The sequence below is a fragment of the Numida meleagris genome, chromosome 2 (genome assembly GCF_002078875.1).
Source record: "Numida meleagris isolate 19003 breed g44 Domestic line chromosome 2, NumMel1.0, whole genome shotgun sequence".
Lineage (NCBI taxonomy): Eukaryota > Metazoa > Chordata > Aves > Galliformes > Numididae > Numida > Numida meleagris.
In genome coordinates this window covers 83,319,915-83,345,296 of record NC_034410.1, presented here as the reverse complement: position 1 = coordinate 83,345,296, position 25,382 = coordinate 83,319,915, and the positions used below count along the sequence as shown (strand labels likewise).

General features: G+C 38.7%; 1 protein-coding gene across 2 annotated transcripts in view; it reads left to right on the top strand.

The window, feature by feature from the left end:
- The window catches only part of MOCOS (molybdenum cofactor sulfurase), a 221,339-nt gene that overhangs the window by 67,298 nt on the left and 128,659 nt on the right, over positions 1–25,382 (top strand). For both annotated transcript variants that reach the window (XR_002435508.1, XM_021388068.1), the window contains exon 4: positions 19,763–20,404. Coding sequence is in view for 1 of the 2 variants with exons in the window: in XM_021388068.1 (XP_021243743.1) it covers positions 19,763–20,404 (642 nt within the window). In the remaining variant the exon portion in view is untranslated. The remainder of the gene's footprint in view (positions 1–19,762; positions 20,405–25,382) is intronic.

Sequence of the window (25,382 nt, the reverse complement as noted above, 5' to 3'; positions counted from 1 at the left end):
AAGAGAGGTACAGTGAAATCTGGGAAACTTGGAAAAAGATAGATTAAGCAGCTATCACTCAAAGTTCAGATTTGTGCCACATTTTCTTTGTTCTGTAAGATCAAAACAGTGATTTCCACTGAAGGACTGACTGGCAAAGACAGATACGCTGACACAGTCCTCAAGTCACAGATGACTTCTTTCCAAATGTTTTTGTGCTGAATTTTATTAGAGTCATAAGATTGCCGATTAGTTCAGGTTGGAAGGGATCTGAAGAGGGGCAGCAGTAAGACCAGGACGCCTGATGCTTTATCCAGCTCTTGAAAACCATACGCATTTCAAAATCTCCAAGAACTGCAGATTGCACAGTCCCTCCTGACCACCCATTCCACTGCTTATTGTCCTCATGGTGGATAAGTTTTATCTTGTATTCAGCTGGATTCTCTCATTTCATTTGTGGTGCTATGGAGGGCACAGCTCTGCCTTCTCAGTGACATCAGGGGTAATGAAAGGTTGCTTTTAGATCCCCCCAAGGCCTTTTCCTTTCCAGGCTGAAAACCTCTCCCTGTGGGGCACCTGCTCCACCCTGATGGCCTGAAAACTGAACTGGCTGCCTTTGATCATCTTGTGCTGGGGCTGAAAACTGTAGTACTGCTGTTGTAGCCTAGTGATGGCTTATCTAAGGAGGGTCTCTTCCTCAGTCCATTGGCTCTGCTTCTGGTAATCCAGCCCAGCTTGCTGCCTCGGCTGCCAGAGCATTCTGCTGGCTCTCATCCTCTTTTATAGATTTACATCTTTAACTAAAAGACAATGGTACTGGACTGCTAAAGCTTAGTAGAAGTAACAACTATTGGAAAGTGAACATCTTACATTGGGCAGAATGATCTCATCCTCATTCAGAAACAAAGTGCCCACCTGCTCTTCTGTGGGATTTTCCTAGCTCTAGAGTTTGATGCACTGTGTATTCGGTAACTGTGAACGTTCTGTGCTCTCTTTTTCTCAACTGTTGTGCCTGCTAATCCCCAGTGGTAGTGACCTGCTATTTTGAGCATGGGTTTGATACATTATTGATTAATCCAGTTTAGACTGCACTTGAAGTGGTTGTACTTTAATTACATTTGGTATCTAGAAATAATAGTGTAGCATTTCAGATGCTTTTGGGGAGAGATGCTTCTCGTATATTGCAGAATTGTTTCTTGGGATGGCATTTTTTCTTATCAGAAAAGAATGTATCTTTTAGTGGAGTATTCTATATTCTCTGAATCTGATTGCTTTTATATTACAATAATTTACCATTAGTAAGCTTCTTTTTCTCTGTGGATGTCTTATTTTAGCAGTACAATACGTTACCTCCTAAGAAAATAATCATCACTTAAAACCACTAAGCTGTAATCTCAAAACTTTTTTATTGAACGTTTTCCTTTTGTGTGTTTATGTGGTTTGGGGTTTTTTTTGGTCAGTTGCTCCTGTTTTATTAACGTTACATTATTTTATAACAATTTATCTTAATAGTTTCTGACTGTGCCCATTAGTATCCTCTCCCTTGGTTTCTGATACTGAAAGCAAGGGGTAGATGATATAGCTAAATTTCACAGTTTATAAATATAATGAGTCTCTGGGTAGCTTTCACGTAGGAAGGTTTTGTTTCCTTTTGTGGGTACTGATACGTACTCCTTTACCGTCGTGCTGATCATGAAACATTACAGATTCTACTGCTGACAGAAGCAGGCTTTATCTAGTAATTCAAAGAGGGGAGATCTGCATTTTCACACGTCTTCCACATTAATTCATGAGTGAATCATTTCAACAAAAGTATCGGTTAAAATGAATTTAAAATATAATCAGTTATCAAGTGGAAAAAAACCCCACAACCAACAGTTGAATATGTTAAGCTGTTATCAGGTCCTATAGGTATGTTGCTTGAGCCTGAAATTGGAGGTGCTACCGAATGAGGCATCCAACGTTTTAGAGTTTTATGTGTATTTTGGATTGCATTCAAACATTTAGAGTGTAAGTTACTGTATTTCTTTTCTCATTTGTGTTCTAGCAGTGTCTAAACTGCATCATGAATACTGTGGTAAGTGATGTGTTAAGTATCGTGTAGGGAAGGCGGTCTCTTTCCAGAAAAGTTTATTACCCAAGTCTAAAAGCAGCAACCACAGGTGGGCACTGGTGTTTGAGAAAGCAAAATAGATCCAGTAGGAAAGACAAATCAACGTGAGTAGTAACAGTGTCAGCATCTCACTTGCCGAAAGAACATTCATTCTGGGGAGTGGTGAGGTTGGATCCCAAGGGAGTGCTGTAATCAAAATATTCATAAGTGGATGTTCCTTTAAAGAACATTTGCTAACATATTTTTCTAGAGCAGAAATGCAACCATTTGAAAATGCATGAGAAGGTGGTGAGTTTTGTGGGGGGGAATCAAGGCTCCAAAACTTGGCTGTGGATGAGGATTCAGTAACAAGACCACCTGAAAACAAAACACTCTCTGGAGTTTGATGGAGTCTGGGGGCACACACCTGGGGGAGGGGGTTGGTCCAAGTGCTGAAGGGGAAAATTGCTCCTTGCAGTAGAATTTGGAATAGATGGGAATGGAACTAGGAAGTCATGCCATAGGCAGAGGATAGCATGTTAAGGAAGATGTTTTGTTTTAGAAACTTTGCCTTTGTGGGCAGATCGGAACAAGCATGTTTTGGAACATTACAGAATGTTGTGTAAATGTACTGTAGTTCAAGCTTTGTAGGATTCTAACCAGTCATTTGTTTGTTTGTTTTTTGATATTTTTTTTTAGTGGAAATAAATGCTCAAAATTAAATAATCAGTACTGATAATTTGATTGGGACAAAACCTGAGAGAAATAAATGCCCACACTTGTCAACTTTTTCAGTCTTTATTAACAGTCTTTATTTGATAGAAAGAGTGGCAAGAGTGTCATTTTTGCAGTGGTAAAGGGTTTAGCCTGTGTTAGATCTTCAGGTTGTATGTTTCTGAGAATGGCAAAGGATCGAAGTGCAGCATACGCTGATGCTGTAGATAACAGTGAATATACAAGAGCAACAGAATATGTGCAAATGCACTGTGGTTTTCTGACCTGGATTTTTGAGCATCAGTTATTGAATATTCTGCAAAAGGTGAGAAGAGAGACCATGGAGAGAAAAAAGCAACCCTACATTGACGAATTCCCCATTTGTTCAGTCATTATTCAATACATTAAGTAAAAATACTTGTTATTGCACAAAATAAGTAAACATCAGTTTTAGTACCTAGACATTGTGACTTAAAAGCAAACCTCTTTTTAGTTTCTCATTCATAGTGAAATAAAAGTACTTTGGTTGGTCATAAAGGAATACAACTTCATAGCAGAAGTATATTTGTTTTCTTCCTTCGTAATATTGCTGAGCAATATCTAAGAACAGCAATTTGTGAGGTTAATCCTCACAAGTACCATAAGGACAATAAAACTGGCAAATGATCTTCATGTGTCCATTTGAATTTTTACATACTGGATACAGGAGATACCATAGGATTATAATTGGTATCTTTTTCTTAAATTGTTGGGGAATTAACTTAGTTAAGGGAGTGTGCAGTTGCTGTTATCTGTCATTTTGCATAGCATTTCAGATCTTGTACAATTTTACAAATATTCTAGAGTAACGTTCTCTTTATTTATATGTGCAGCTGAAATTATTTTTGTCTGTATGTATGCACACAAAAACATATCTAAGCAAAACAAGATTTCTTTTGATTTTGGTCCATGCCGTCTACCTTGTAGTAAAGTGTTTCTCAGAGCTCTGCTATAAACTTTATTGATTCTGCAGGATTTGCAGTTTCCTGGAACTCAGGAGGAGATGAGAGCTATCCCTAAATTCTTTGGATAATTTTGTTTATACTACGTGCATGCAGTGTCTCTCAGTGGGATCTTGCAGGTGAGCTGAGCTTCTTGTGTGTTACAAGAACACAAATAATTAAGCAGCAACAACCAAGTGTCTGTACCACCTGTGTGTGGTGATAGGAAGTGAGATTTTGGGAAATTATTTTCAGTTTTTTAGCAGTGGTGTTTTTTTAAGCTAGGTCCTCATCTATTAATATTCAGTCGTATGTTAGATTGAAGCATGAAGGCAATGGAAACTTAACAATTTTCTAAAAACGTGTACTTTTTATTATTAGAAATTGGTAAGTGGCATTATTTTGATAAAGTTTAATCTTGTAAGTGACATTTAAATAAATGTATAGGCACTGAGACCTTAGAAGAAATCTGTGCTGCAAATTGAAGGAATATTATAAACACAGATTATAATATTCTTCTCCAGAATCTCCCTACCTGTGTTTCCTAGAGACCTCCACAACTGGACGTTCATGCGAAGAAAAAAAGAAAAGAAAAAGATTTGCCAAAAATATTGAAATTCAGCTCAACATTTCCTCCCTAACTGCCAGTCTGCTGGCATAAGAGGAGTAATAGGAGTAATAGTCCACTTTCCTCTTTGCTACTTGACCTGTGGTCAAACAAAAACAATCAATATGACTCAGAAGTGAATACAGGAGTGTTTAATCACTTACGAAATTGTCATAACGTTTAAGAGATCTGAATAATTTTGGGAGTCTGAGTGATGAGTGCCAGGACCTTACTGTCTGAGGTCTCAGTTCACGTTTCAGGTATGTATGTAATTATAGACTAATTGAAAACAGTGGGGGTACCAAGAGTTAAAAACATGCTTAAATGCTCTCCTGAGCTGAGTCTTAAGCAAACAATAAGTCAGCAGTGATCTTGTAATGCAGGTATGTCATGTCAGCACACCCTTACTAACTTCAGTGAAGTGCTGTAGGTACATCTGCTGTTTCCAATGAAAACCAGACAGGATTTGATGTGATGGCTGCTGCTGCAGGAGTTTTCTGTAATAGCTGCCAAATGGGAGGGAGGAGGGAGAGAGAGCAGCAGAGGAAGCAGTAACGTTGCTGTCTCAGGCAAAGAAACAAATCAATCAGTAGCTCTATGCAGAGAATTGGGGAACCTGCCCAACATCTGTCAGATGGAAAACTGACACGCTGCAGTGGAATCTGCTTTATAATCAACCATTTCAGGTGTTTTGCCTTCAGAGAGACATTCGGAGAGCTGTATGAAGTTCTTTACGTGGTACAAGTGTTGGATGTTAGCAGCAGCACATCCCTGCCTAAACATGAAATAGTACCTTAGTAGTAAGTATAAACAGCTATATGTCTTTCATATTCCTCTATGAAGCTCGTGTCTGGATTGCTATCAGCAATGTGATAGACCTATAACCAAAACGTACATTGAGAGGTACAGAAGGTGCCCAACTGGGGAGTGCGCTGGGGAGCACAGTGCCTTGAGCGGGGCTGTCTGCTGGTGAAATCCCACTGCTGCTAGTGTTTGCCCAGAGGGAACTGCTTTGCTGGAAATTGAACCGTTTTGATTTTGACTTGTAGGAACGAAGAGATGAACAACACTGCTCGACTCTTTGGGAACAGAGAAACTGGGAGGCACAAAGCAGGGGTGACCCTACCTCTAACTGCAGGAACCCAACCAGAACATAGAGTTCTTTTGTAGGGGCAGTGGGCTAAGCAGTGTTGTAAGGCAGGTGAGTGAATCACTGATTCCTAGTTCTTACTTGCTCCCGCTGAGCCTGATAGCACCTCTCTAATAAACAGCATGAGCTGGGTACCCAGACGTGATGTGGCCAAGCCCACCTGAAGCCACCAGGCCTGTAGCTATCAGTGTAGCCTCACTGGGCTTAGTTGGATATCTACACATCGTGAGTGAAGGGCCACCAAATGGCAGCCCAATCACAGCAGAACAAGGTTCGGCTTAATATTTTGGGATCAGTATAGATATTTGTGTTCTTGAAGGCTTTGTGCAACAGGTTGTTACAATGCCTTTATTTTTATGATTCTGTAGAAATATTGTTATGTAAGGGAATGGCGGTTACAAAAGGAAGTGCTGTATAAGAATGAAACAGTAAGTTTAAAAATAGGTATGCAATTCTTGCCCTTTTCAAAAACTTTTTTATAAAAATTGTGAATAATGAAGAAAAGCCCAGTAGATCTATAATGTCAATAAAGAGCAACAATATGAAGTATCTTCTACATTTAGTTGTCATTAAGTCTCAAGCAAAGTAGATTAGGGAAGAGCACTTCTGCTTTTTATAGTGGGCCGCTTACTGTTTCTGTCTCCTCCTGTTAATACTCAAAGGAGACTTGCATTGATAGCATGTCTTAACGATTCATGCATCCACCTTAGTTTCAGGGGCATGCAGTGCTGAGCTGCATCCAGATGGTCCAGACAGATGATAAAAAAAATGTATAAAATGAGGCACCAGAGCACTCATCTCCTACTGCCCTGTCACACTGAACAAACACTTAATGAAATCTGAAATTGTAACAGCTAAAAATATGTACTGCAGTACGATGGACTTTCAGACATCCCACTGGGATTGAATTGGCTTTGGAATATAGCTTGTGTGGGAAAGTTGCTGAAATCCCTGTTTTTTTGTGTCCATTTCTGTATAAATTCCTACTAAGCTGGGCAAAAACCATAATTATTTTATTAGCAATTACATATATTTTAATCTGGAAATTGCCCACAAAAAGTAAACTGTTCTTCAGTGTGCTTTGTTATTATTCACCAATTAACTTCTTCTGACATCCTTGTTGCACAGAGTGGTTGACAGCAATTCATTCTGAGATTTTGCAATTTGACACTTGAATCTATTGATGGGATGTAGGATGCATATTAAGCTTCTGCCTTTGACTTTTAGAATGTAACCCTTAAAATCAGATTTCAAGTGTACAATTGCAAGTTCTGTATTTACTTTCCTAGAACATTCTGTAATCATTCAAACTCACTGTACATTTGCTGAGATGTTTGCAGAAAGCAGTGTACAAAGGGCAGAGACATACATATCATGAATGTATTTAGAACTCTGAATAAATATTCATCAAATATACTCTGCACTTTTTGTTCTGCTCCTCGTGATATTAGATGTTACCAAAGCTAATATCAAAGCATCAGAGGTGTGACAGATCTTCAGAAAAAATGCTGAAATCATGATAGTTAGGGCTTAAAAGTACACAGAGCAGAGGAGGCAGTAGGTTTTATCTGAGAAACCTTGATAAAATAAACATTTTGGAATTCTGTTCTTCTTTGTGGGTATAATTCAGACTTGATCCTGCTGGAACATAAGCCCAGGACTCTGGAGGACAACTTTGGTAGACCTCTGAATCTCTGGGCAGGTCTTACTGCTTGCATCCTGTCTGTTTTCTATGTAGCAAGAGATCACTTTCAAAACAGAGAGCCTACTATAGCATGGTGTTGCATAGTAACATAAAGGAGGTTGATGCACTTTCTGGTTTAGTGTAATATATTTTTCAGCAGTTAATAAAACGTTCCAATTTTGATGAATTTGTAGAATGTAGAATTCACTAATGCAAGAAGGTTATAGGTTAAATCCATGTTTAGCGTAAGATTTATTTGCTCAATTACATTATTCCCAAAAGGGTTTAATCACTGTATAAGGTAATACATGAAAGTACCCAGGCTTTTGATTTAGCTTGAATAAATTCTAGACTGTATTTTTTCCTTGAAAGTTAATCAAGAATAGAGTTGTATTCAACTGTGAATATGTAGCAACACATATGCCTCTTCAGGTGCGTATGCTGATGGGAAATGCATCAGTGTTGTCACAACTGCTAATTCTGTTGCAGAGTGCAAATTTAGCAGTAATAACAAGAGTAGTTACCCTCCATACCCCCTTGATAACAACAACTTCAAGAAATTTTGAAACTAGGAGTACAATTTTAGTTTGTGCAAGTGCTTGGACAGTATTGTAAAGCTACCCAAGTCTGAATTAGACCCTTTTTTGTCTATCTCATGTAAAACAAGAAGAATGAGTTGACTTGCTTTTTTAACGAGAAATATGTAGGTGTCAATACAAAATGCTGAAAGTCTAGGACGCTGAGTTCAGTGGTCAGCTGCAACATGTTACTTTCCTTTGTGTTTCTTTAAGTGCCTTAATACTTGGAATAAAAAAGAGGAATTTTGCAAGTTCTCTTAAATATTGATCATCCCATGCAGAACAGCTCTTCAAAGAAGTCCAACATGATGAGGTTTCTCCATCCTATTTCTTTTCTGATTTTGTTCTTTAAAAATTCTTGAACTTAAATGTCAGTTTTATTTGTGTTTTGAAGGTATGGCCTGTGAGTATCATTCCACAAAATGCTGAGTATTCTGCTTCATCTGAGCAGAGTATGCTATCCAGTACGTGACAATATGTACCACCCATGTGAGTAATGCTCTGTGCATCTTGAGAATCCTCCAATGACCTGAGTTTTCATGGGGTTTGCTTTGCAGTGTGGCATTCTTGGGAAGTCAGAAATGAGTTCATAAGTACTGCTCTTTACCTATGTTAATTGGCTTTAATGAAGTTGCAGTGGTTCATACCAGTGATGAATTTGCTATTCAGATTGTTTTCCAGAATGTCTGTTGCCGGATCTGGGCTGACCATCCGACATTTGGATTTCCTGACCTCCTGGGTCAGGTCTCTAACTTCTGAGGAGTAAGATTTTGAGGAAACGAGTAATACAGGGCAGATATTTTTCTGGCTCAGGCCTTCTGCCTGGCAGCTGTATAAGATGAGGATGCAGTGTGGAAGGATTGCATAGGAAATTGTAGTTGTTAGTATACTTTATAGTTATTTTTGATTTCATGAGGTTTTCTGCTGCCAGGCGGCACAAATTGCAAAAAGGAAAGGTTAATTAACATACATCCTATAGGGTGAACTTTCAAATTAATAGCAGTTTTAATTTATGTCAGAGTTAGCTAATGGAATACTTAAACCAGGATTACTTAGTTCCAGTTTATGATTTCCATGTCCATTTTGATTTGAACAGAATGTTCCTCAGACAATATGAGAAGAATTGCAGCAGGTTTCAGAAGATTTCTCTTAGCTCCCTTTCACACATGCAGTGTCTTGTTCTTGAATTTGATTAATATTTTCTGTTCAATTTGTAAAGTAATGACATTTATACAGAGGTTTTCTGATGTTAACATGCTTTAAGTTACCCCTAAGCTGTTTTTGTTTTATGATTCTAAAAATGCCACTTGTGAGCTCCTTGAAATACTCTTGTTTCCTAACACATTTGTCGGGATTGCAAATGGGTTCTCTTTTAAAGCAAGCCAAGAATATCTCTGAACAGTCATTTATGCCTCATTGCTTTCATCACGTGTGAAACAGTTTCTCCCTCAACAGCCAGGAGCATTGGAAGCATGGTTGTCGGGATTTAAAGTGAATGAAGTGCAACTTGACAGGCAGAAATGATGTTTCCCATATGTGCAAGCATCCATTCATATTTCTGGGAAGTCTTGGGGCTGTTTAAGCAAAAATATTAATGTGGCTCAGTGTGCAGTCAGAAGTCTTTGATTGGCTCTTCAGCAAATAGTAAGCAGAAAATCCCTTCACTCCTGAGTGTTTCTGGGATTGTGGTCAACAGGATGGTTTCAGTATGTCGTGCTATTTCGAACTCACAAGTTATGGGATAGGCCCTTGGTTTCAGCAAAGGATGAGTGTCCTGCAGCTTTCAAGAACGCTTGTACCAAGGCTTTGCTCTTCATATTATTGTCTCTCCCCTTCATACTGATAGGAGCTTTGAAACATTCTTTTTCTGTAAAAAACTTCAATGTTCTTAGAAATGAAAAGCAGAGCTGCACTGCTGAGGTAGGGCATCAAACCACATGAAAAACAAATGGCAAATAAACCACCTGCAGTGGCCAGGACTCTTCCAAACTTTGCTTTTGTGTCTTTTCACCCAAGCAAGGGGAAGCACAAGCTGATGCTGTGGGTTTACTTGGTAAATTTAGGCCATGTTAAGGAGAGGACTGTGGAAATGCTTGAGTAGATTTATGCAAGCCCCTTGTATTTTGAAAGCAAACCAAGGTACTTTCATATTAACATCTTCATCTAAAACCCTTTCCAGACAAGAGCGCAGTACTGGAAAAGCAACCCATGAGGAAATAAGGCCTATTCATGTGTGAGTGTATGGCGTGATCCTTTTCACCATGGTAACTGAGGCTCGGATTCACAAAGCCATCTGGTTCCTTCTTAAGCACTCTTAAGTACCTCTGAAATCCTCAGCCTGTTTCCCAAGTAAATGTGATCTCTCTGTACAGGTGTTTTATAAATTCCAGGACATTATCCCATCCTCACCTTTCTTTTTTCCCTCAACTAAGAAAGCTCTGTTTATGGGAGTAATGATTTTTATAGTCAACCCATCAGTCATACTGTGGAAATGTGCCAAAGAGGAAGATCCAAAAGGTTATGCTGAAAATTGTCAGTTTCTGAACTTCTGGACATTTGGAGTCAGAGGACTGCATCACTGCTGAAGGCCTATTTTGTGTAGCTGATTCTTTTTGATATGAGAGCATTTTGCGTTGGGCCATCTCTTTTCACCCGGTGTTTCGCAGTTTCCCCAGAGAACAGGCTAATATTAAAAGTCTGTGATCACTGATACAGCTATCTTCATTTGTGGTTAATATTTTTCAACATTAGTATCAAATCTTTGTTTCAGAGCAGAATTAGTATAAGAACAAAAGATGGATCTGAGTATTGGGAAGATGTCTGTCAACTAACATGTCCTACTTTGCTAACTAGAATGAGAAACGCTGGGTTATCCTTTTAAAGTTATGCTTGGTTACTTGCAGCTTACAACTGAAAATAACAGGGAACATGCAAATTAATCGAATTACAGGTTTTGAAAGCAAATCCATTTTGTAAATGTCTAACGGACGGTTACTGATTGTCACACTTCCATTCTGTAGCATCAATAAAGAGATGAACTTGGGTCACAGTGTCTGGAGTGCATAATACAAAGCTTCAAGAAAAAAAAGATGTTGTAGTTTTTTAACTAGATGAAAAACAACTTAAATCAACACCCCAAACTAAGCATATAAAAAAAATAATAGCTGGAGAGATCACAGAAGTATGCAGTTTAAAGAACAGTACTTCATGTCTGAGGTTATTTCTAAGCTTAAGCACTGTAAAGACTTGAGTCTCTGGAGCCATCAGAACACCTAAGTGTGTGTTTGTTATTTAATCTTTTTTTCCTGGAATGGCCTTTCCAAGTTCATACTTGCTATACTGCTGGAAAATAGCCAACTTTAATGCTCCACTTTGTCTGAATCAGAAAGCAAAGTAAAGTAACTTCTGACTGGTTAACAATGAGGCACTGAATTCAAGTCATAGAATAGAATCTTAGAATCATTAAGATTGTTAATGACCACTAAAGTCATCTAGTCCAACCGTCAACCCGTCACCATCATCCCCACTAAACCATGTCCTTTGGTTGATTTACATCTTCCTATGTATCGCTTCAAATTTGCTTCATCCCAGTGACTCTTAAGATTTGTCGCAAAAACAACTTGAATTTTAACACATGTATGATTGAAAAACTGATTCATTAGTCATTTTCTGTTTGGTAATTACTTTGTGCATTTACAGTTTGGAATAGCTTGTTCTTGAGCTGTTTGCTGTTCATAACTAGTTCTCCTTAACTGTTACTTAAAATATCATTTTTTATGGTTTTTTTTTAAATTTATTTCTTGCGTGGCTGACTTGAATACCAGATGAATTTTCATTTGAAGAGCCTATGGTATATATTTGTAAAGTCATTTGTATCCTAATTAGTGAAAATATTGTTACTCACAAGTATGTTCACAAATCTTTGGCCGTTGTTCAAGCACTAGAGTAAACTGATCTGGCTTATTTTACTCAAAAAAAAAATATCCACAAAGTGGTTTTAAAATTGTGTAGCTATTGATCTTCTTTCTCTACTACAGAAAAACAACTATTTAATTTCTAAGGAAACAGTTACCCAGGGGTTTCTGCCACATCTAGAAAGTTATAGGAGTTATGGGCTGCTGCCAGGGAGAGGAGTAATATTTGTGTGTTAGAACAAACTGTAACAGTAGTCAGCCTGCGGTATCGTATTTTATGGTTTTCATGATTCCTTCCTACCGTTCTGCTCTTCTGATTACATGCAGTGCCATAATACCACCCTAAATCTGATTTTGCTCTGTCAGTACGCCCAGCATGACACTGAATGCCTTCTGGTTGTGCACTTTGTAATGAGGGTCCACGCCTCTTCGTCTGGATGGGTGCTTCTCAGGAATATTGTTCATCAGAGCATCTTTTCTTGCAGGAAGACATTTTGTAGCCTTTAAAGAGCAACTTTTCTTCTGACTGTGCAGCGCAAAGCGAACTCTAGGCATTCTGCTGTGCTGACAACTTTGCAGAATTGGAGAGAGGATTTATTTGGTAAAGACCAACTATGGCCCTTTGTTAGTAAATAGACATTTCCCCAGTGTGTCTCCAGTGAATCAATCAGAGCCTAGGAGTATAAATGTAACGGATTATAATACTTCAATTCAGGTGGCTGAGCACAAATGCTTAAGTAGTGCTCTCAAATAGAAAGGAAGGTATATTTTCACCATCTGCCTATAACAAATGAGGCTTATCGATGACATTCCCTCTAATGATTTATTGTAGATGTTCAGGAAGCTGATTCAGTGGAGTCATAATCAGCAGAGGCGTATATGAGTGAAATCCTAATCACTCTCATGCAAGTGGAAATGAGAGGAAGCTGGGATCAGAATGAGTGCCTTCTGTGTAAAATGGTCAGAAAACAAGTTTATGTGGATGTGATGAGTGAGGATAGAGCAATGTGTGCCTATTTCACAGTTGGCGTATGTTCTGAGAGGTTTCAGTTTGTGCGTTGTCAGGATGGGAAAAGGAAAATGAAACAGAAAAAGCAACTTAATAAACTTTGAAACTTTGAAGGATCATTTATTTATTGCAGCACTCTTCCTTACGCAGGTATTAATCCATGGGAAAATCTTTGAATTTGATGGATTTCTGCTGGATTAGTTGCACAGGTAGCAGAGATGGTATGGCACAGACTCGTGTTGAAAACATTTGTTTAAGGAGAGTGGGTGGGAAAGCAGTAACTAACCTTTGCAAGGGCATTTCTTCATTAAATTAATTCTTTGCTGGAGGAAGATAGACCCAGTCCTGCTTAAAACAATTGATTCTTACAACTATTTGTAGATTTCAGTTTCCTATTGTGCTTGGATTGGGAATTGAAAATAAGAGTATAATACAGTGCTGTGATATATTGGAATAGATCTTGTCTTCACAGAATAAGATATTTTCTACCCGAAGGGCTTGTCTTTTTAATTTCGTAAACTAGAACATTCCTGTTACGTATATAGCTGTAACTAGTAAAGCTATCCTGTCACTTTGTACTTTTGTCAGTGGGAGAAGCTAAGGAAAATTTGGGATGAGTGTTAAGCAGCATGCTTCTTTATGGTATCCTTCTGAATGTGTTAAATTACAGTTTTCTCTTCCGTTTTACTTCATATATGTGGAAAGAACATGTACAGAAAAGCTATTGCTAGATGTTAAGTTAAGCCTCAAAGCTGAGTGTCATGCACCAGGTCCTAGTGTTTGTATTCATTTCTAATCCCTCAAGAAAGCTGATGAGAATTTTTCGATTGACTGCTTTGATAGCTGGAGCTGACCCTTAATTAATAAATGAGGAAGCTTAAAATGTTGTTACTCATAAATGTAGATGTAGCCACTGGAAACACTTCTCACATGCACATCTATGTGAAAGGGATTAAAAAGACAGCTATGAAAAGTGTTATCCTCTAATATTATTAAAAGAAAAATATAAGTCAAAATAAGATATTTTGACTCAAAAGTCTTTTTATTTTTGTATTTTTTCTAATTGCCATTCATACAAAGGTTTTTCCTTAGACAACGGTATTTTAAATCTTTTCAGAGTGTCTGTAGAGCAGAGAGCAGAGCAGTGAAATTTCTGAGGCTCAAGCTGAACATCTCTCCATACAAGCCCAAACTGGATTTGTGCTCCTGGATAGCATGACAATGGAAAAAAATTATAATAAGAAATATTTTTAATATGTAAATGCACAGTTGAAAAGTAGTCCTTATAAAGTGCTACTTAAACTTGTACTGTTGAAAAGGTAACCACTGTCTTCAAATGTGAATCCGTTATTACAGTGGCAATACTAAGTTTTTAAAAGGGGTCTATTTTAGCTGGATCAGCTACTGGCTAGAAAACCACTGTGTTCACAGTATTCTAAATAAAAATGTGAATACAAATATAAATAATGACAATCACAAACTCCTTGGTCATCTTTTGGTCTTGCCAACTAGAAACTGAAATGTTATCATCAATTGGAATTAAAGCATGGAAGAACTCAAACCTAGGAAGGCAAGTTGTTCAGTTTCTTACAGGTGTTTGCAAAATGGTAAATTTGAAGACAGTAGATGAGATGGTTTACAACATATTTTAGAAGTATTTAAAGTATAGAAGCATGGTAAAAAAAGAAAAGCATACCAATCAACTGTGTTTTGGGAGGCTGTAATGGCTGTATGAACATTCATGCCTTTCTGGTAGCAGTGCTACTACTCTGCTGTTGAGATCCACAGAATAAGAGCTGGTGGTGAGAAAGAATATGAGTTGTTCTTTCTGAGGTAACTACGGCCAGCAAGCAGCCTTGGAGGACATTCCTTTCAGCTGACCATGGGTGATCCTGTGTACCTAAGGTGGCTGGATGAATCAGTAGCCTGTACCCCCTGCAGAGCTGCCAGTGGCAATATGGAGTATCTAATTTTAATTAAGTTTTTAATTAATCCATGCTGTTGGATTAGCTGGGTTAAGATAAATGTTTGTTCTCTCAGAATATCTGACTTGATTATATATATCTTTAAATATAAAGCCAATTATTATTAGGTGTGTTATGAAACGAAACAGCAAGATTGGTTGAAAATTAACTGACTTTCTCTGCTATGTTCTACTTTAGAAGAGTATGGCACTTTGGCTCAGTGGTGTTAATGAATATACAAAACTCTCACGGCAGCTTTTTAAAGGGTTTAAACACCAGCAAAGAGAATACAAGCATGTACTGGGTGTTGAATGGGCTCTCCTTAGGCTGGCTTCACAGACTCAGAGTATGGCTGAAGCTGGCAGGACCCTCTGGGTCCATCAGCTCCAGCCTCTGCTCCAGCAGGAACACCCAGAGCAGGTCCAGCTGGCTTCTGAAGATCTCCAAGGAAGAGATCCCACAGCCTCTGGGCAGCCTGTGCCAGTGCTCCAGCACCCACACAGTACAGGAATGCTGCCTGGTGTTCAGAAGGAATCTTCTGAAATTGAAGGTTGAGCCCATTGCCTCTTGTCCTGGCACTGGGCAACACTGAAAAGAGCCTGTATCCATCCTCCGTGCACCTTCCTTTCTTACATAGACAATGATAAGCCTGCTCTCCTCCAGACAGAAGAGGCTCGGCTTGCTCAGCCTCTCCTCATAGGAGAGATGTTCCAGTCCCCTGACCATCTTGTTGGCCTTACGTTGGACTCTTGCCAGTGTGTCCATGTCTCTCTTGTACTGGGGGCCCAGAACTGGACCCAGCACTCCAGATGCAGCCCCACCAGTGCTGAGCAGAGAAGGGTCACCTCTCTTTACCTTCTGGAGATACTTTGCCTTACAGCCAAGTATACTGCTAGCCTTAGCCACAAAGGTATATTGCTCAAATGCTTCCTGCATTATTGACTGTTTTTTGTTTGATCTGTGTCCTTCTAGAGAGATTGGAGGAAGAGGAGGAGAAAGGGGGCAGGTCATGGCAAGGCAAGGCAATTTGCAAGGTTTGTCTTTGGTGCATGGCAAAGATTGAGCATACTGCCTCCTCATTCCCTTGCCAGCCTGGAAGCAAGGTTCAGAGTCAGGCTTCTCAGCCTCTATGCCATCTTCTGTGTGATGGCACAGCTCTATCAGTGTGCTTAATGAAACAATTATCTTAGTCATTTCTTCCAAAGAGTTCTCTGAGAAGTGGAAATTTGTAATAATATAAAATACTACTACTGCTTGCAGCTGTGAGCTATGGTAGATCAAGCTATCAGTTTTCTACTGCAAGTCCTTAGTCCTGCTTCCAACATCTACCTTATATATGGCTATAAATCTTCCAGGAGTGTAATAAAGGTGAACTGCATTTCACTGTAATGGGGTATGTCTTACGTGAAGATACAGAGCATTAGGAGTTCTGTGTGTAATGGCCAGTGCTTCCAAATATTAACGTCAAAAGACAGGATGTAGCACTGTGGGCTGCAGAAGTCATTCAGAGGTATTGCAGTTTTCTGTCCTGAAGTATCCTGATTTTTATCATAGCAGTGCTGCTCTGGTTCAGGAGTTTGTGCTATTTGTTTTATAAAACTCATTCCGAGGTACTCGTAGCTCTTCTGCTCTGCGCATCAGAAGTCATTCTGGAAGAGAAAATTCTTTTGACTTGATTGTTTTTCCTTTATTTATTTCTTTTCTTTTTTTTTTAATGCTAGAAATCTTTTAGCCAAATATCTGATTTTGAAAATTCTACCTCTTTCACCAGTACTGGAGTCATTGCAATTACCTGACACATTTAGAGACCCAAAATGCAAATAGGTACCTGAAGAGATTCACGTAAGAGTCTATTTCCTCTGAAGACATTTAGAAATGTAACTTGCTTGTTCCTCTAGCTGTAGGAATTTAAATGCCTTTGAAAAAATGGCTCTAATCCTTTTGAGTGCTTCTGAAAATTTTACCCTCATGTGAAAGTCACTTTCCGGTACTGAGCTGAATAGATAAACACATTGATATTATGTTGTGGGTTATATTTCAGTACTTTTCGGCTGTTTCTAAATTTGAATGATTACAAACTAAATATAGTTAAGTTAAAATACTACTGATGTGCTTGAGCTTTGTCTCTCTTTTATGACTTAAATATAGAGTTGTCATGATTTGTGAACCAAAAAAATATAGATACATATTTATTGTTCTGTAAAGTTGTGAAAATGTTTAAGAAAAGTACTCATTGGTTCTGATATTCATGGTTAGGCAAAAACATCCTGTGATTAAATCCCAATCCACCATTCCTGCATCCCAGCTCCTGTCATTTCACAGTGTCTTTTGGTCAGATTAAGTGCTGCGGCAAGTCAGTACAATTCCCGTGGAGATCTGCAGGTTATTATTCCTGAGTAAAATTTGGCATTCTGCCTAGCTCTGTCTCACCTCCCCCTAAGCCTGTGTGGCACAAAGAGGCTGGCTGAGGAAGAGAGCAAAGAAAGCAGAGAAAGTAAAAGAGGAGCTAACTTGATAACTGTCTTCAATGTGCTTTATATTGCTGCTTTTGTCATCTTGCTCTTATGAAAGGAAACTGCTTATTAGGAGGTTGCTCCCTTCACCTCGCTTTTTAACTCAGAAGGTATTTTCTGTGTGCACATACATGTGAATACGTAATTAATCGTACTGTTCACAAAGATAAAAAACACAGAACATTTGATACTTCATTGTTGGTGTCATTTCTCTTGAAATTGCACAACCTTTTTGTAATTTGTGTTTATATTGGTGTAATGATTCCAAGACCTATCAAATGATCACATTGTATGAAAAAAACAGGCCACGTCAGATAATACATACCAAATCATGTCCATAACCACATAGACCTGGACTTCTTACTAATCTGCCTTCCAATCCTTTCCTCTTTTAAAAAAGTCTAATGCTGCCCTGCTTGAAAATTATGTTAGGGCTCTTGCTTGCCTTGCTGCCCACGTTTTCTCTGTCTTGCTGAGTGCAGGGAGAGGAAAATAAAGGCAAGATTATGTCCCATCTGAAATTCAGGGCATGGATCTAAGTGGCTAACCTACAGCTAGTGGAACTGCAGCTCTCTAGGGTAGGATTTCATGATCCTGCAGCCAGCTATCCCCTTTGGCATGCGTGCATGCCTTAGGCTGTAGTGTGGGCTGTAGTGTGGACAGTGGTGGGAGAAGGTGCACAGCTGCTGCAGGTGAGGGGACAGGATTCGATTCAGCAACAGTGATGGATGAGGCAGGTATGCAGCTCAGTGCCCTACACTCAACTGTGGTGATTGTCCTTGTCTTCATCCATAATATGGCTTCTGAATTTTAAGGAGGAAGTCTGCTTTCTCCGAAAAGGTCTCTAAAAACGATGTCCAGAATTGTGAGTTCTTGCTGAAGCTATACCAGGCAGGTCTGCTTCAGAGAGATCTCTGTGACTTCTTTCAAATGGACTCCTCAAAACATGTAAAGCTTAAATCCGCGACCTGATGATTTCTTTGTAAAATCTGAAATTCTTTCTTCATTTCCAGGAAACACAGACTACCTGACATTTGCATCAGATTTCGAAAACTTAAGCCATGGAGAAAATCAAGTTTCATTAGGCATATGAATCCATTTGTTGCATCTTGTAATTCCTAGTACAATAAGACTTTCCTACAGCAGAAAAATGTATTGTCGGTATCATTTTGTAGAGTGGTTTTTAGTCCTAATCATGGAAGTCATTGCAGTTGTTTCTTTTCCAGTGTCAAACCTGTGATTGCAGCGCACACCCAGCTCTGCATTCTTTTCCCGTACCATTTGCCTTTCAGACTGAATGCACAAAATTTTGAGGCATTTACTTATCTCTACTGTTCTAGGGTTGAGGAAATTTTAGCTTGAATTTGTCATGTAACATTTTGAACATCTTACATTTAAATGCAGCGTGTAAACATTTAACCTAGCGAGGGAATTTCCTGTTACATAAAACATGCAAACTTTTAATGATGCACATTGAGGGCCAGAGTGTATAGATTACCCAAATGCTGGGCTGTACCTTGGAATTACGTAGGACAGAATGGCAGCTGCTTGTTCACAGAAATGCTCTGCAGCAGGAGAGGTGCACTGAGGACTCCTCGGACAGCTTGCTTTTCTTGAAAACCAGGCAGCACCTCTGAGTAGCAACACTTATGCTCTGGATCAGTTTTGCTTGTTCTGCTTCATCAGCCCAAGCCTCATAAATGGTTCCTGTTAATAATATTAATAGAATTTTTATAAAAGTTCACTTGGAAGAAGTTCATCAGAACACCATGCAAGGAAAGTGACCAAGCCAGTGCTGCTCCTCAGCCTCTGCACAGACCTGATGCAAGTCTGTCTTGCACGCTATGGGACTGTAATAGATGTGCAAGTTAGCATGGATACCAAAGACTGTAGTGGTTCACAGAAGATAGTTTAGAGCCAACTCAGTGCTCTCCAGGCATCAGCAAGTATGTGATGTAGACATGCCTCAAAAAAACCAGCTTGGTTTAGTTTTCTTAGTCTGGCTTATTGGAAAACATTGGGTTACTTCTGGTTTAGACTATCTTTGCAGACAAAAAAAATTACAGCCTTATGTGCATAATCTGTTGCTTTTTGCTGTCTTCTGTTTCTTTTATTAGTATTATAAACAAGAAGCAAAGCTGTATGCTTTTTTTGGCTGCAAAATACTGCTCCAAATAATTTGTAAACTAGCTAACTAAATAAAACTATTAAAAAAACTAAACAAGGACGAATACTTTTCAGGTAAAACTGACCTCTCTATTCAGTGTACAGTATAAGAATATGCAGCCTTGATTCTGATCTCACTGAGGCACTGGACTGAACTGGACTGCTCTGTTCACAGCTAGGCAGAATTGGCTTCTATCCTTAAGAATTCAGCTACTTTTGCTGCAGCATTGGAAAGAATCTCCTGTGGGCAAAATTGTTAAAGGTTATTGTGCTATTTGCTGAAACCTGAGTACTTATATTTAAATCGTGTCAGAATAGAAGAATTTTCCTGCTGAGAAAAACAGAATATATCATATGGTAATAAAATAGAAAATTCAGAAAATAACTTGATTTTTTTGTTTTCATTTTGCAGAATATTACAACATTTTCACACTACATCTGAAGATTACACTGTCATTTTCACATCTGGATGCACGGCTGCACTTAAACTGGTAGCAGAAGTATTCCCGTGGGTACCTGAAGGCACAGAGCAACTGAGTAGTCGATTCTGTTACCTAACTGACAGCCACACATCCGTTGTGGGTATGAGGGGCATAACTGCCTCAATGAATGTATTATCTGTTCCTGTAAAACCAAAGGATAAGGTGTTATTGGAGAAAGACTGGTTACCAGCTGAAGAACAAAACTGCACAACACCTCATCTTTTCTGTTATCCAGCTCAGAGCAACTTTTCTGGTACCAAATATCCCCTTTCATGGATAAGAGACATAAAATCTGGAAAACTCTGCCCCATCAAAATACCAGGGAAGTGGTTTGTTCTATTAGATGCAGCCTCATATGTGAGCAGTTCTCCATTAGACTTGGGAGTTCACCAAGCTGACTTTATCCCCATCTCATTCTATAAAATCTTTGGATTCCCCACTGGTTTAGGAGCATTACTGGTAAACAACCGGATTGCTCCCTTCTTGAGGAAAACCTATTTTGGAGGTGGAACTGCAGCTGCCTACCTTGCAGGAAAAGATTTTTACTTCCCAAAGAAGTCTATAGCAGAAAGGTAAGACTTCGTTTAACAAAACTTGTGGTTTATTTGTTGATTCTGTTTTGCTTTAGACAAATGTCTTAGTGTTGGACGATGCACTGGGCTCTCATAACTGTGCTACTTTATGCAGTTGGATAGGTATTTCACATCCAACTCTATTTTCTTCTTATTTCCATATCTAAATATTTAAATATCTTCCATATCTAAAAGATGTTATGTTATTTGAAATATCCAGCTTCCTTCCTTGATCTACTTTGTTACAACTGGTGAAAATATAGGAGTTCATCCAGTGACAAAAGGTCAAACCATGCATTTTTTAATTTTTATGTGCAGTACCTCTACAGAACCCTCATTTGTTTTCGAAGGTCTGCACCTGGAGCCACCAGAACGAGGTTGGTCACACTATAATGACCAGCAGTGAAAATGGAAAGTAAGGGCCATAGATTTCGCTTCGAAGATGGCATGCTTTGCTCTTAAGAGAAGCTTTGTCAGAGAAACACATACAAGAAGATGAATTACTGAGGACAAATATTTGTAGCACTCTTATTTCAAGACTGAGGTTCTGGAGAAGCTGTGAAGCTCTCCTGCTGAAGATGGAGGACACCTAAAGGAGGTGAATCATAAATAGATAAGGAAATACAAGATGATAGATAAACTTCCCTACTCCTTTAACATACTGAAATACTACTCCTGGTGATACTTGGTCTCTCTGCCTCTTTCTCTCTGGCCAGGATCAACTTACATGTATGTAGTGAAGGGGCTTCCTTCCTGCAATATCCAGTATATCTGCACAAAGGGAAGTCTTGAGATCAACATTCAGTATTGAGAGTGGCTGGAAATGAAAAAGGGAAATAAATAACAGAGCCAGTCACGCCCTGCATTTGTTTACGGGTGTGTATTCACAAAGTCCTGCATCTCCCATGAGGTAAATGCCTGTCCTTTAGGTGTATGTGTAATAATGCACATTGTGTTTGATGTATGTGAACCTCTCCTAGTCATGTGCTTTGAGTGCTGCTGTGGAGTTTCAGTTCTGGAGTGGTAAATGCAGTGGCTGGCTCCATTAATCTGGCTTTCTTGCAGTACAAAGCTACGAATTATTTTAGAAATTGGAATTGGTATGGTGAACAGCCAGTTAATCCTTTAATTTATTTAAAAACAAACAAACAAATAAACAGGGTAACATTATTGTTGTAAGTTCTGCTTGTGTTGTTTTTTGTTTTTAAACCAGCAAGGCTTTTAAGTGCAACAAAATTACTCACTGCACATCAGGACGAAAGGGCACAAAAATCATGGAATCTTATGGTGCTCCAGCATCACTTGTAAGTCAAGGAGGAAGCCTGCTTTAATTTGACCAGGGCAGGCTCTAATTTCTGAGTAGCTTTCTAGAGGCAATTGACACACAACTCCTGATGTTGCATAGCAGATTAAAAAAACACCTGAGAAGTGTGATCAATCTCAATTCTTCTTTTATACCTTTTTTTAATTAAAGGGGGAAAGGTATGTGGGAATCTTGAGGAAGTTCTATCTCTGTTATCTTTTTCAAGAGTTTTCAGAGGTTGTCTACTTATAAATCATTCAGGCATTTGAGGCTCCCCAGTTTTTCAAGGGCTATTTTTTTTGCTACTGGATCAGAAGAAAGGCCTACTTTAACCTTCATCTAGTACAGAGTTATAAACAAGGGAATTTATCCAATTGAATTTCTCAGGCTGGGAGCAGAGTGTCTAATCTTGGTTTGAGGGAACCTAATGTATAATCAAATCTGACACCTGAACACAGACATGTGATTGATACTAGTTCCTGGTAGACACCAGACTGTCACTCAGGTTGACTCATTTATTGATATTTACTTTGGTTTTCATCTACTCCTTTGCTTTTTATTTGAAAACCTAATTGTTAAAAGTTTGTGTTTAGAGCATTATTGATGCTGTCCATAAGCCCTTGTGAACTTTGGACACTTAAAATCCTGCCTACAGAAGCTGACATTTTCAAAGATAGGTCAAGGAATGAGGATAACCCTTTCCCCTTTCTTAAAAAAAAAAAAAATGATAGCATTGAAAGTCTCAATCAGTGATCTCCAGGCTATTCCATATGGATTTTTTTCCTAATCAGACATTGTGGGGTTTTGCTTCTATACGTCTTTCAAGTGTTTTCCCGATAATAAAACACACAAAGTAGAAAGGAACAGATCTACTAGACTTCTAATGAAAAAGCCAGCCACCATGGCCAAAGCTAATGATTATCTTAACTGTGATCATGTTTCCATTTCATCACTAGAGACTAAAATGCATGGGTCATTATTCCCCATATAAACAGCCAAATTGCAGAAAGGAGCTTCCAACCTTGGTGGTATCTAAACCCAGTTGAGAAGATACTGAGCAGTCAGCTCCAACTGGACATACTTTAGGCAGGAGCTGAGACTGAAGAGACCCCCTGGGATCCCTTCTGATCTCTATGTTCCCACTGTTGATCCTGAGCATTACTACTGAGCTCCATATTCAGTCTCTCGTTAGATACATCTCTGTAATTTCTAAGGATTGATTTCTTAAAATTGTTTTTTTAAAAGGTTTTTTAAAGTGTTGCATTAACATTGGAAGTGAATTGAAATGTATCATTTTATGAGCTAATTTATAAGGAAAGCTGCATTCTAACAAATATCATTGGAAAAGGAGATTAGAATATGTATGTCTGGATGCCTTTAGCAGAAGGCATCCCCTGTGCATAATCAAAGTGCAGTGTAATAAGGTAATGGCTTTTTCTAAGTCAAGGTGAAACTTGAGTGGAGATGTGTAATGAGGGTGTTTATTCATTTTTCCTTCCCAGAACTGTCAAAATAGTTACCTTTTGTTTTAATGGATACAGCTTTTCCTGGTGTTATTGGTAGTTTATTTTGTTGTTTTTGCTATATAAATTATTCTATTGCAGACTCTTAGTTTTCTGTAACACCCTTAAATCACTTCCATACTTACCCATTTCATAGCGGTAGCCAGTCTTCCTATCTCAAATTTTAAAATCTTGTTTATTGTATTTTCATCCCTGTATCAAACAGCTTGACAAATTATTATTATCATTCACAAATCTAGCCTCATTTCCCATGTTGTTTTTTTCTCCGCAGCATGAGACAATAAAATAATATGATTATATATAGCAAGAATTCAGTGATAAAATATTCATCATCTGTCCTATTTTTCTTTTGTATCTGGGAGTGCAATTCAGAATCTGATCATTCCAGAATTTATGACTAAGGGAAGAGGCACTGTTATCTGTAAATTGGATATCTGCATTGTAGTCTATCAGTGTTTAGCTGTTGTGTGTTTTTCATTTCCGAATGTATTTTCAACATCTTTGAAAATCCACATGCTGTGACTTTCTCCCTGACCAATTTGAGTGGTTCTTGTCTCCTCTGCTTGGATGATTTGACAGCCCCAGAGCAGCAGCCACACTTTTGTAATCTATGATGCAGTCTACTTAACCAGAGCAGGTGAGGTGTTTTTTTTTTCTTGATGTAGTAGCTTTTTATTTGTGAAGTGATTCAGTGGCTGTTGTATATGACTTGTCAATAAAAGGTGAGATCCATAAAGTTCTGCAGGAAATGTCAATTAGGTTGCACCCATGTACTACTACAGTGGAGAGCTATGCTAGAGATCACCAGGACATACCTGTGCGGATGTGTAAGTACTGACATAGTTTGGATCTTCAATTGTGTGCTGAGCTTGTCCAAGCTGAAAGGAAGGGAAGAAAGGACAGGAAAACAGAGACAGAAAGTTAGGACCCAAAGGATCTACTAGAAGGTTCCCAAGAACAGCTATCGTTTTTGGGGATTGAGTACAATACCTTTGGTCTGAATAGTGGATGTAGAATATCTCTGGAATCCCTTGATAAAAATCTGTTTTTTCTGTTTGAAGTTTTCTTTAGGTTTATTGCATGCTTCTGTCAGCATTGAAAGTGCTGATTGACTGCACTAGAACTCTTCATAATGCTGAGAAATCACCTAAGGGCTGGACTGCGTGTGGGATGGCAGCCCTGCTGATGCTGGCCTTGTCATCTAGCTCCCACTCCTTTAGGGCTCTGTCTCCCGGATTATCTTAATGTGACCAGTGGCTGAAATGGTGGCTAGTACTTTTTGTTCAAAGCATTTTTTTATGGTTCTTACATGGTTTTGAGATTTTTGGACATCTCCAAATAGGACCACTTAAGGAAGAATTTCCAAATCCACAAAATTCCTGAATGACCATCCCTTTGAACAGAAGTGATAGCTTTCAGATTATGTATTTGGGAAGTGATAGGGGTCTTCATCTAATTTCAAACAAATGTTTGCACTGCGAGGCTGTCTCTGCATGTGGCGGACTGCCTGGGGCTTGCCAGCCTGAACAGGTAACAAGAAGCCAAGATGTCAACTCTTCCTCCTCTTAGTGCCACTGTCCCACAGAGATGAGAGGCAGAGGACATGGGGTAGAAGTGGGTAGGAGTCTCACAGCTGCTGTCCCTGCTGGAAAGATGGATAAAGGACTTTCACTTCATTGATAGAATTTAATTCTGAAAACTTTTACAGCTGTTTCTCAAAGCAAGAGCTGTGAAAGAATAGAGGGGAATATTTGCTTTCTGAGTAACTGTAAGAAGGCTTAAGTGACCCTTTATTTTTTCCCTTCTGTGCTGAAGTGTATCTGCTAGAAAGCTTCTAACAGTCCATCTTGTTATTTCTTGGGAAGATCCAAGGGGATAGTTGACGTTTTCAGTATTTTTTTGCCACAGTGTCAATGGTCACAGTCACTAAGGTTCTTCAATATTTGATACTTGGGAAGTTTTGGTCTAGTTTTTTTGCTAAATCTCACTATTGAGGAGTCATTCATATGTCATTTTGTACTCTAATAATATAGAGAGTTATTTTTTTTTCAGTAATGAAGTTGTTTTATTGCCCAAAAACTCTACATAGACAGAATAAATTGAAGATTATACCTTGGTAAGTAGAAATGTAATCCTTTGGAGATCATTTTTG